At 40.0% G+C, this 13296-nt stretch overlaps 2 protein-coding genes across 2 annotated transcripts; one reads left to right on the forward strand and one right to left on the reverse strand.

Moving 5' to 3' along the window:
- The first annotated feature begins 2260 nt into the window (after positions 1–2260).
- Positions 2261–5620, forward strand: LOC129947316 (valine--tRNA ligase). The gene is made up of 6 exons (XM_056057836.1): positions 2261–2420; positions 2478–2920; positions 2975–4684; positions 4746–5193; positions 5254–5429; positions 5487–5620. Exons 1-6 carry the CDS (start codon positions 2315–2317, stop codon positions 5535–5537), a joined length of 2934 nt encoding a protein of 977 aa, XP_055913811.1. The 5' UTR covers positions 2261–2314; the 3' UTR covers positions 5538–5620.
- Positions 5621–10330: 4710 nt separating this feature from the next.
- LOC129946423 (ribonucleoside-diphosphate reductase large subunit) lies at positions 10331–13129 on the reverse strand. Its single transcript, XM_056056608.1, has one exon. It carries the CDS (start codon positions 12969–12971, stop codon positions 10506–10508), a length of 2466 nt encoding a protein of 821 aa, XP_055912583.1. The 5' UTR covers positions 12972–13129; the 3' UTR covers positions 10331–10505.
- Between the last annotated feature and the right edge of the window lie 167 nt (positions 13130–13296).

Raw genomic sequence — 13296 nt, forward strand, 5'->3', positions numbered from 1 at the left:
TTAAGTGCTCTAATCCCGACATGGTTCAAAAATGCCTTCCCCCTCAAACTTATGGTATTCCCAGTTTAACGACAAGCTAAGAACACAACACCTTCAGGTTCATAATTAAAAAAAACTGATGTTGAGGGAATTTAGGGCTATTTTTGGGCACTTAATTATTCCTCGCAAAAGGCAGTACCAGTAAAAAAATAACTTTAGGTGTGATAGGCATTTTTCTTCCATTAAAGCTGATTTCTGTTGAGATATTTGAGACCTGATAGGCTTTTCGCATCAAGTCCAAAACCCAGTTTTCGCCAAATTATCGGTTTTCGCCGATAGCCTACATCGAAAACTCAAGTTTTTCCATACATTATTGGTAAACCCCAAGTTTTATATAAAACCTCTCGAAAATTAGTAGCAATTTAAAGTTGAACTAAACAAACAAACCTTTCGAAACATTCAGCGCTCAGAATTATGTAAAAAAAACAGCTGATGGCTGCTGTCAAAACAAATATTTCATTTTGAAATAAATTTGGTCGTGCTAAGTGATATTATTTATACAATTTCCTTACAAAATGAGAATTATTTCTTTTTGTTTTTTATTAACAGAATATGTAAGAGAGAAAAAAAACAAAAAAAGGAAACTTTGTGGGAGCTGCGTGGCAACAGAAAAAATTGCGGGAAAATTTTTCCAACGTCGAGAATAAAGGCCCCAGTGACTTTTTGCGGCACTCGCGGTTCTTTTATGGTTTCAAACGGTAAGCGAGGAACCGGAATTCACTATGGCTACTGGAGTGTCGACCCCAAGGACGAGGAAGACTTGCTCATAATTCGTAATGACGTTTCCAAGGGATGCGTCTTCGAACTTGTCGCCACAAATATGTTCGACGCTTTCGCTTAATACCTGGAGAAAGACTTTCCGGTAACTTCGTTCAATCAAAGTAGTAGCGGGCTAAAATATTCCACAATGTGGGAATCGTTGTTCCAGTGAATAAAACCACAACAATGGGCTGTCGCAATTTGATGAACAGCCTGCCAACATCAAGAAGATCCTCAGTGCATTGGACAAACCATAGAGAATTTTCAGCCCATCATAACAGCTTCAGTGATTGCTTTGGATGAGTGTGATTTTGGTACGAATCTGGAACAAGGAATTAACCTTTTCTGCTCCGGGCATAACGACCTACCCGAAATCGTTTAGAATCTTCTCAACCCCGCCTATAAGTTGCTCGGACGGCCACAATATATGGCAATTCTGAAGGCACATTTGGCCAACAGAAGCAATAGTCATAAGCTCAGTGTTTCGGATTGAATTTGTTGTGAAAGAAGAAGAAAATGTTTTAAATAAAATTGATTTTTATTGTAAAAGTTTTGTTTGTTGTTGATTCTATGATATATTTTCTACACAATTAGCTGCGGTTGAAGTGAACTAAGAGGATAGCTGCAGCCAAGCGAGCTTGTAGTTCTTGTTGGTTCATGTCCATTCCACCCGTCCCCAGAACTTCAGTTGAAACTCTTTTTCTATACGACCTTGTTTGACGTTAAAATCAATTTGAATTGTTTAGAATTAATTTTATTTTCACAAATAATTTGAGAAGAACAAAACTTTTTACTCACACATTTTTTCATCAATACAAAATTTGACAGCCGGTATTAAACAAATTTAAATGTCAAATGAAAACGTGTAAATATTCGGTGTGAACGATTTTCGGGGATTTCGAAAACATTTTGCCGAAAACCCGGTTTTGGCTTTGGTGTGAAAAGGCTATTAAACTAATTTTTGTATGTATCACGCCTAATTTCAGTGTTGTACACAAAATTTTGATAGGCCTCTGAATGCGCTTTCTTATGGCGTTTTTCATCTGTAAATTCAGATTTCCGTCGAAAATTGATTTTTTCGTTGGAGTATAGAACACTATTGGATCTGTTTCATTTTCTTGTCTAGTGTGCAATTTCGTGTGCATGTTAACGAGTTCAGTAGAGTTTTCAAATTTCCAGCTAAACTCTTTTCATAATTGCATTAATGATGATCTTAAATTAAAAATAAATAAATCTATTTTATTCTATGGAAACAAAATAAAACAGATGAAATTTTAGTTTTGACAGGTCTAGATCAAAAACTAATTGATTTATTTTATACATGGAATGCCCCATTAGAACCAAATACAAAAACATCACTTGAACATTACCATTTCCCTAATGCGAAAACAGCGCTACCTGCTTTTCAATCACCATACTATGGAAAATGTCATCTGTCAATCTCAACAGCTGACAAACAGTCGGATCAATTTTGTTTTGCTCTTTGTATATTTTTGCCAACTTATCCAATCAAACTATGCAAACTTTTCTTAAATTCAAATATTATCAATTAAAACTACCATGTCTTTCCTCAAAAATAAGAACAACTCAAACGACCTGCCTTAGAAACTATTCCTCTTTGGGTGTGACAATTGTTAAGTTTATCAAGAAAATCTAAATTCAAATTGACTTCCTTTCAGACAAAATAGCACAAGGCTATCAGCCAAAGGATGTTGAAAAGGACAAATATACCAAATGGTCATGTGAATCATCATCAAAAGCAACAACTTTGAACGGCCCTAAGTTCTCTATGATACTACCACCTCCAAATGTTACAGGTAACCTTCATCTAGGCCATGCTCTGATGGCAACTTTGCAAGATGTAATTTGCCGGCATATGATACAAAAAGGCTACGAAGTCCAATGGATTCCGGGGACAGATCATGCCGGGATTGCTACTCAAGTTGTAGTTGAGAAGAAGATCCTTAAGGAAAGGGGACTTTCCCGACATGACTTAGGACGCACGGAATTCCTAAAAGAAGTTTGGAAATGGAAACACGAAAAAGGTGGCTCCATAGTCGATGATCTCAAGCGTCTCGGATGCTCTTTAGATTGGAAAAATGAATATTTCACCATGGATGAGGTAAGATTGTAAACTTCATCACATATTTCAATGGCTAACTCGGCCCAATTGTAGAACCAAGTCAAAGCTGTGAATCGTGCATTTGTGCGCCTCTTCGAGGAAGGTCTGATCAGACGCAAAAAAGCTTTAGTCAATTGGTCTTGCAGTCTGGAATCTGCCATCTCTGACATTGAAGTCGATTCTATAGAGATAAATGGGCCAACTGAGATTACAGTTCCAGGATACGACACCAACATCACCTTCGGTCAGTTGTACAACTTCGCTTACCGACTTCACGGTGATGAAAGCCAAGAAATAGTTGTTTCCACCACTCGTCCTGAGACCCTGCTCGGTGATATAGCAGTAGCTGTTCACCCTGAAGACGAACGGTACACTCGATTTCAAAATAAAGCGACGTTCCTTTGGCATCCCTTTCGAAGCCAACCGATTCCTCTGATATTCGATGCTTCCGTTGATCGGGAATTTGGAACGGGGGCAGTCAAGATAACACCAGCCCACGATAAAAACGATTTCGAAATGGCAAAACGCCATAGCTTGGAATCTGTTCAAGTCTTTTCAGAAAAAGGAAGGATTCTCCAGAATTTCGGGAATTTTTCGGACCTACCCCGGTTCGAGGCTCGAGGAAAAATACTTGACGCCCTTGCTAGTCAGAAGCTGCTTCGAGAAATTCGACCGCACATCATGAACCTTCCACTTTGCTCGAGGTCTAAGGATGTGATAGAATATATGCTGCGTCCTCAGTGGTTTGTCCATTGCCAAGACATGGCCAATGAGGCAGTTCAAGCAGTTCGTGATGGACGAATTCAGTTGCATCCGAAATCTTTCGAGAGCGAGTGGTCGCGATGGCTTAACGACTGCCATGATTGGTGTGTATCTCGTCAGTTGTGGTGGGGTCATCAGGTTCCAGCCTATTTGGCCAAGAATGAAGATCAAGAGGTATGGATTGCAGCTGAGACCGAAGAGGAAGCTTTTGCAAAGGCACAAGCTGAGTTAAGAGTGAAAAATCCTAGACTTGAAAGAGACCCCGATGTCCTGGATACATGGTTCTCTTCCTCACTTCTGCCTTTTTCTGTCTTCAACTGGCCGTCTGAAGAATTTCGAAATTCATATCCCCTAGATGTCATGGAAACGGGACATGATATCTTGTTTTTTTGGGTCGCACGCATGACTATGTTGGGAATGAAACTCACTGGAGATGTTCCCTTCCGGAATGTTTTACTTAATGGAATCGTTTGTGATGCACATGGCAGGAAGATGTCGAAGAGTTTAGGAAATGTCGTCACCCCTCAGCAGGTTATCTATGGAGCCTCATTGAAGGACTTGCAGGAGGATATCCATCAATCTCATAAATCTGGCATCCTTGGACCAGAGGAACTGAAAAAATCCATCAAAGGACTCCAGAAGATGTTCCCCTCGGGAATTCCAGAATGTGGAACTGATGCTCTGCGATTCACTGTGTGCAGTCACAATATCAAGAGTCATTTTATCAATTTCGATGTCGCAGAATGTTACACCAATAAACTGTTCCTCAACAAGATTTGGCAAGCAACGAGGTACACTTTGGGAGCACATGATAAAATCAATTTGGCTGTTGGTGGGATAGCCCAAGAGGAGCAAGAACTTCAACTGATGGATAGATGGATTCTCAGTCGTTTGGCAGATACTCTGGAGGTTTGTGAGACCAGTTTGGAGAATTATAACTTTCATACCGCTGTGGCTGCCTTGAAAAACTTTTTCTACTCAAATTTGTGTGATGTTTATTTGGTAAATAGATTTTTTGTCATTCGTTCTTTTTTCGTCAATTATTTGGTGAATAACGTTCCAGGAAACAACAAAGCCTGGCATCTTTGAAGGTGCGTCAAAAGCTCGAACACACTGTGCTACCTTGGCAACTTGTCTAAGTCTTGGTCTTCAAGCGATGTCTCCATTCACTCCATTCATAACTGAAGAGCTTCAGCAGTATTTGCCTAAATCTTCGGGCCTCGATGTTTCATTGTATAAAAACTCCCAACTTGAGACTGAGGTAAATGAAATTCTTGATATTTGTCAAGCCATTCGCCAGCTCAAGAGCAGAAACAAGGTTTCTAAAAAGCACGAACCAAAAGTACATCTCTTTGCCCAAAATAAAGAAGCATTTAACACACTTAGCAAATACCTGATCGAAGTAAAGGCCTTGACATTGTCGAATGAAGTGTTTTTGGAAGAGATCTCAAAGCCAATTTCTAAAAACGAATATAAACTATTTTCCACTGCAGGTCATTTGTGTTCGTTTGGTAAGAATTCAACATGGAAAACCTTTTCGCCTTAAATTTTAAATCTTATAAATATTTTAGGAATTTCAACCAATTCCAATTTCCAACTACCAAGCTCTCAGATATCTGGCAAGGATTTAAATAATTTAAAATTGGATAAGCTACAAAAAGAACTACAAAGATATTTGGATAGAACTTCAAATGAAGGGTTCCGAAAGTCAGCTAGTGAAGCAGTTCAGAAGAAGAATTTCGAAAAGGTTTGAATTGCTTTTCAATGAAGGTTTTTGTAATTGATTTGAATTTTATTTTTCCAGATTCAGCAACTTGAAGTTGAAATAAAAAATATCAAATCTTTACAAAGTTAGATTTAAGACTTAAATAAGAAAAAAACCGTCTTTTGTTTTTCATTTAAATATATAACAGTTTATAAATACAAAGAAAACCTTACATGAAATTTAATTTATTTTATTTTGTTAACAAAAATGTATTGAAAGATTTTTGTATGAATATTTAGAACACACTCGACGGGTTCTGTTTATCTTTGATATGCAAGAGAGGTGTCGGTGTGCAGTCGTTTTGTATACTTGAACTTTAAATTACAGGCAAAGACAGAGGCTAAAGAACGAATCTGTGTATTTCACATTACGGTCGAAGTTGGTTTCAAGGTTAAACTGGTGGGCAATCCTAAAAGAGGGAGTATTATGGTTAAAATAACAGTAAAAAGAGTGAGGAAAAAAAGAATTGCGACGATGTTCGAGTGATGTAAATAATGAGTGAATGACGTAATTGGTACTTACTTACTTAACCCTGGCTGGCTGGCTCCAGTTTCGCACGCCAAGTTGGTTGAGGCCCTCTCCCACGTGGTTGCGCAACCAGAGTCGCGGTCTTCCTCTACTGCGCCGTCCCTCGGGATTGTATTCGAAGATTTTCAGGGCTGGATCGTTGATGTCCATTCGCTCTATATGACCTAACCATCTAAGTCGTTAGACGAAGCATCCTAAGACGCTCTGTCATAAATGAGAACCGGGATGATGAGTGTCTTATAGATGGCGATTTTAGATGCTCGAAAGAGGACGTTACTTCTCAATTGCCTTCTGAGTCCAAAGAAGCAACGATTTGCAAGAGTTATTCTTCGTTTGATTTGAGCGCTGGTGTCGTTGTCTGTGTTTATAGCGGTGCCTAGGTAGACAAAGTCCTCAACTACCTCAAAGTTATAGCTGTCCATGGTGACGTTCTGTCCAAGACGTCGTTGTTCAATGTACTTTTTTGGCGAAAGCATATACTTGGTTTTGCTCTCATTGACCACTAAAACCATATTCTTCGCTTCCGTCGCAATGCTCAAAAACCCTCTACTGACATCACGCTTTGATCTTTCAATTATGTCAATATGATCTGCGCATCCTAGTAATTGGATGGACCTTTGGAAGATTGTGCCTCTAGTGTTGGCGGTTGAGTGTTGCACAATTCTTTCCAGAACAATATTGAAGAAGTCGCATGACAGCGCATCGCATCGCCTTGTCTAAAACCTTTTTTGACATCAAATGCATCGGTGAGATCTTTTCCGACCTTGATAAAGCAGCGTGCATTCTCCATCGTCATTCTGCAGCTCTTCCCTTTAGATGCTGTCATACGTGGCTTTAAAAGCGGTAAAGAGATAGTGGGTATCGATTTGAAGCTCCTGGGTTTTTTGCTAGCTCGGCCCTAGTGTGAATATTTAGTCCATTGTGGACTTTCCTGGCCTGGAGCCACACTGATAAGGATCTATCAGGTTGTTGACGAACGGCTTCAGACGTTCAAATAATACGGCAGAAAGGATCTTATATGCAATGTTAACGAGACTGATGCCTGTGTAGTTGACGCAATTTAGAGGGTCTCCTTTTTATGTATCGGGCAAACTATGCTGAGTTCCATACTTTCTTACCACCATATTTTGCAGATGAGTTGGTGCATGCTCAATACCAAGTCATCGCCTGCTGCTTTAAATAGTTCAGCACCGATGCCGTCAGCTCGAGCAGCTTTGTTTGACTTCAGTTAAGATATAGCTATCTTCACTTCGTCGAGGTCGGGCAGACGGTATTGTCGATCTGCGTCGTCGCCTATGTTGATATGAATGTTCATGAAGAACGAATTACATCGTTCATATTGCACGCTATGGGTATGAACTTGTTTTGATGGCGGGCCAATATAAATAACACACCTGAATATGACGTACCTGTTGTAAGAGCGTTCTGTGAAGCACGTACAACCTGATTTTGAACAAGTACTGGTGTGAAACAAAGCTGTCCCCTCAGTGCTTTGCGGTTTTCGTTGTTTATTAATGATCTACCTGGAGAAATAAGAATCGCTTATTTGAGTGTATATATGCTTTCTTATATGCTGATGATATTGTTATTCTCGCTGAATAGCCAGAAAAATTACAATTAATGATCAATCGGTTATCAAGTTAATGTAAGAGATGCGTACTAACCATTAACACTGAAAATCAAAAATTATGCTGTTTTTAAGATCTTCACATGCTCAAATCCCAAGGAGATATAGTTATGACGGAAATCTTTTGGAAACATCCAAAGAGATTAAATATTTGGGTGTAAGGCTAAAATCCAACTCTAGATTTCAGTAAACACCTTACTGAGGAAGCCAATAGTACGCAAAGCTTACTAAATCTATCATGGAAAAATGTTTTCTCAAACAAAAGAATAATTCTTTCAACAAAATATAAATTAACCAAGTTTGGGAAGAGGAATATAAGCCCGGTGAAAATGGCTTAATGTGCCCAATCTACAAAAAAAGGCAATCCTATGTAATGTAAACATTAAGGAGGCATGTCCCTGCTTAATATTGCCTACATGATCCTATCCAACGTATTATGTGAGCGTCTTAGACATTTCTGCAACAATATGAACGGCATGTACCAGTGTGGCTTATAGCAGCATATGATAGCATAGGTAAGTCGCCAAGAGCTTCTATTGGCAATGTCTTATCTCGGGATCTCGAAAAAACAACGTGCAAATGGATAACAACTCATTCGAGCTATTCCACTAGCTTTGTGAATGCGACCAGTATATTATCAACAAAACAAAGCCTCATCTGTCCATCGCCTTGGATAAAACGTCACTGTTGGCAGCAGACATTTCGTGCTAGTTAAGGATTTCACATACCTCTTAACAAGTATCAATTCCACGAACGACACCTTAGTGGAAATCTGACGAAGAATTACCCTCAGCGAACCGCTGCTACTTCAAATTGGCCATACAAATGGGTTTAAAACTCAATTCTCGAAAGACAAAGTGCACGTTATACAAAACTCTAATTTTACCAGTTTTACTCTACATCGAAAAAAGGGCAATTGATTCGAGATAAATACGAGTATCCTTCGGCAGATATTTGGTCCTATATGCAAAGAGGTCGAATGAAGAAGAATATTCAATCGTGAACTGTATTAGGAAACGTAGTCAAAAAAAGACAAAACACGCTACATTGGCTAGGCCACATCAAGCAAATGAAATCCCAGTTCCCAGGAAGGAGCTTGAAATGGACCGCAAAAGATAAAAGAACGCAATATCTCAGGCGTACAACCTCAATGGATCGGAAAATGGATAAGTAAATAAGTAATATTTTACATTCGCTGGTAAGCTATTGAAATCTTGGTGCTATATACGGTCTTAAATCGGCTAAACTTTCCAAGGATTTATATCTCATTTGTGGGCAATAGGTTGACCAAAATGTCCATTCTCCTTTAGCTAGACCTATTGCTATCTGTCGTAATTGCAGTACAAAGATTCCGAAATTAATTCCATATTAAACATCTTGTCAACGCCTTGACGAATGAATATTGATTTGAGGTTTCAGTTGTTGTGTTTCCGTTGAACAGTTAATCTGTAAATTGCTATAAACTTAAGTTCACTGTATGGCACATTATGTTTTGCTGTTTTTTAACACCCCCCTCTGTCCTAGTGAATAGTGGTATAGAAATTTGTATGCACGAAGTATGAACACCCCATCCATTCTTGTCTAGGAAATGTATGTATCAATAGTTGTGGGATTTATTCCAACAGCCGTCGCGTCACCGATATCAAAAGAAAAGTTAGCCTTGCCAGCCTTAAGAGTGAAAGAAAGATGAGAACGTCTTAGGATGCTTCGAGAGAAAAATTCTTCGGCAGATGTTTGGTTCCGTACGCATAGATGGAGAAGATATAACGACAAACTGTACGGGCTGTACAGCGACACTGACCCAGGTCATGTAGAGCGAATGGACATCAACGCTCCAGCCCGGAAGGTCGTCGAATCCAATCCCGAGGGACGGCGCAGTAGAGGAAGACCGACTCAGGTGGGTGAAGACCTTAACCAACTTGAAGTGCGAAACTGGAGACAGCTAGCTCGGTCCCTAGAGTTGGCTGACGACGCATGTAGCGCCGTTTATCATTTTTAGAAGTCACGTTTCTGGGCATAGAGGAAATATTTATATTACTAAATTATTATTATTTCAATTTTTTAATTCAACGGGTCAGTTTTTTGAACGGCTAATAGTTTTTTTCCCCGCAATTGAGTAAGTTGGGCACAAATTCCAAAACAACTCCATCCATAATGGTTTGATTCGATAACAAATTCACGGGAAAACTAAAACATGCTTAGCCTTATGGACAAAATACACTCAATTAAGCTTGTAGGCCGAAAGCGAACAAATCCATTAAGTCGGGATTCCACATGATATATTTCCTCTATGTTTCTGGGTACGAGTCGTACAAGGTCGATCATTTTCTTTTCTGGATTATTTTTAGTTAGAATCACATGATACGTCCGATTATCATATAGTAACACTTAAAAACATACATAAATAGGTATGCACGCAGAGCAGAAGTCATGTTTAATTTCAAAAAATAGAAGAACTCCTTTTTTATCCTTTTTTGCTCGCCAAAATGTTAAGATTTCTTGAATATAGCTTTTCCAAAAATTCCTGCGTGACTGACCTCGTCAGTTAATTACTTGAAACACCTACATTCGTCCTTATTTCACAGCTTTATAGTTATCTTACTGAGAAGACCTGAATGAAGAAAAACAACACAAATATTCAAAAACCATATTTAAGTTCATTCACGCCGAATATGGGCGCCCACCTAATGCATACCTACCAACAAACAAAATAACAAAAACACAACTATTATTATCTTTAAGGAGGATTAAATTTATTATTATTTATACATAAATTTCGAAACATACAATACTTTGATACAACGCCATTTTTTTAACAAAAACAAGCATTTTTATAAATTAAAAGCTGAGAAAAAAAGAAAAAGATTACACACATTTTAAAATTAATTAAGTAAAACAAAAATTTAAGAGCCGCAACTCATACAGGCATCTTTGTTCTCCAGAGAGCAAACCATCTCCGCTATTCTCCTCTCCCGCTCGGCTGCTTCTGGTGTTGATGGAACTGAATGTCCATTTTGTTCTTTGACGGGTGTCAATTTTGGTGAGCCGCCTCCGACGCTGCCGTTTTGTGTCACCGCTCCGGCCAATCTTGTCTTGTCCACAGTAAACTGGATAGCATGAGCAGCTGGTTTTGTACGCAGGTAATACATGCCGGTCTTGAGACCAGCCTTCCAACCGAAGAAATGAATCGAAGTCAATTTTCCGTAGTTTGGCTCAGCCACATGAATATTGAACGACTGACTCTGATCGATGAAGGCTCCACGATCGGCAGCCATTTTAATCGATGAACGAACTGAAATCTCCCAAACTGTCTTGTACAGCTCACGAAGCTCAGCTGGAATCCGCTCGATGTGCTGAATCGATCCACGACTAGCAATGATTTCGTTCTTCATGTCGTCATCCCATAAGTCCAGCTCGGTTAGGTCCTTCAATAAATGCTGATTGACAATCTGGAACTCGCCAGACAAAACTCTGCGGTTGTAAATATTCGAGGTGTATGGTTCGAAGGATTCATTATTGCCAAGAATCTGGGCAGTAGACGCAGTTGGCATTGGAGCTACCAGAAGGGAATTACGAACTCCATGCTTGGCAATTTTCTCCTTGAGAGCAGCCCAGTCCCAGAGGTCGGTTGGAGTCTTATCCCACATGTCGTATTGCAAAATTCCCTTACTAACTGGACTTCCCTCATATGTCTCATATGGACCTTCTTTTGCGGCGAGCTCACAACTTGCTTCCAGAGCTCCGTAGTAGATTGTTTCAAAGATCTGCTGATTGAGCAACTGTGCACCTTCACTCTCGAACGGAAGTCGCATGATGATCAAGGCATCAGCCAAACCCTGAACCCCGATTCCAATTGGACGATGACGCATATTCGACTTCTTTGCCTCCGGCACTGGATAGTAGTTGACATCAATGATTTTGTTTAGATTCTTTGTAACCGTCTTTGTGACTTCTTTTAGTTTCTTGAAGTCGTACTTCTTTTGTGGAGTCACAAAGGCGTTCAGAGCAATTGAAGCCAAATTACAGACTGCAATCTCATCCGGAGCCGAATACTCAACAATTTCTGTGCAAAGATTACTGCATTTGATGGTTCCGATGTTCTGTTGGTTGGATTTGCGGTTGCAGGCGTCCTTGTAGAGCATGTATGGGGTGCCTGTCTCGACTTGAGATTCGATAATAGCAAACCATAAGGTTTGAGCCTTGATGGTTCGGTTTGCACGCCCCTCCTTTTCGTAGCGGGTGTAGAGTTCCTCGAATTTCTCACCCCAAACGTCGTGCAACCCCGGGCATTTGTGTGGACACATGAGTGACCACTCCTCGTCGGCTTCGACACGTTTCATGAAGAGATCTGGGATCCACAGAGCGTAGAATAGGTCACGAGCACGAGTCTCTTCCTTACCGGTGTTCTTCTTCAAGTCCAAAAACTCAAAAATGTCCGAATGCCAGGGTTCGAGGTAGATAGCGAATGCTCCTGGGCGCTTGCCACCACCTTGATCAACATACCGAGCAACGTTGTTGAACACCCTCAACATGGGCACAAGACCATTTGATGTTCCATTTGTGCCAGCGATTCCAGTGCCCTTGGCTCGGATGCAATGGACATTGATGCCAATGCCTCCTGCGGATTTGGAAATCATGGCACACTGTTCGACTGATTTGAAGATACCTTCGATCGAGTCGGACACCATGCTCAACAGGAAGCACGAAGACAATTGAGGCCGCCTCGTGGCAGCTGCGAACAAAGTTGGCGAGGCGTGAGTGAAGTATCGCTCGGAGAGCAGATTGTACGTCTCGATGGCAGAATCAATGTCCTCTCCGTGAATTCCAACTGCGACTCGCATCAACATGTGCTGCGGACGCTCGGCAATCTTGTTATTGATCTTCAACAAATACGACCGCTCCAGCGTTTTGAACCCAAAATAGTTGTAGCCGAAATCACGGTCGTAAATTATTGCCGAATTCAGCCTGGCCGCATTGTCCATCACAACTTTGTAATGGAAATCTGAAATAATTGGCGACTTCTTACCGGTTCCAGTATCGACCATATTGTACAAGTCACTTATAACCTCTGAGAATGCCTTCTTTGTTTCTTTGTGCAAATTCGAGACCACAATGCGTGCGGCTAGAATTGCGTAGTCAGCATGACCAGTGGTGAGACTAGCTGCCGTCTCTGCAGCAAGGTTGTCCAATTCTTGAGTAGTCACTCCAGAATAGAGCCCATTTATTACTTTGAAAGTGATTGCTACGGGATCAACGAAATCCATGTTCAAGCCATAGCAAAGCTTTTGTATGCGAGATGTAATCTTATCAAAGTGGATTTCTTCTTTGCGTCCATCTCGTTTAAATACGTACATCTTTTCGGGCTTCATTTTCAATCGCTTCGATAATCGGAATTTTTAATTTCTTTCTAATAAAAACGCTAACAACTCTTTTATAAAATATATATAAAAAAAAAACAGATAACTGGAAAGAAACGAAAGAAAAACCTCAACTTTGGCGGGATTTCAAATAAGTTGTTCGTTTTTAAAATGACATTGAGTGAGTGATGCCAAAATGATCTTTTTATTTGAAAATTGATCACGAAGTGTTCAGAAATTATGGGAACTTAACGGAGCTCTGGAGGTCACAAGGTGAAGTATTGAGAAACAGATGTTGCAAAACCCCATAAAACAGCAGAAGGCTTCAAAAACACAA

Source organism: Eupeodes corollae, chromosome 2 (assembly GCF_945859685.1).
Source record: "Eupeodes corollae chromosome 2, idEupCoro1.1, whole genome shotgun sequence".
Classification (NCBI taxonomy): Eukaryota; Metazoa; Arthropoda; class Insecta; order Diptera; family Syrphidae; genus Eupeodes; species Eupeodes corollae.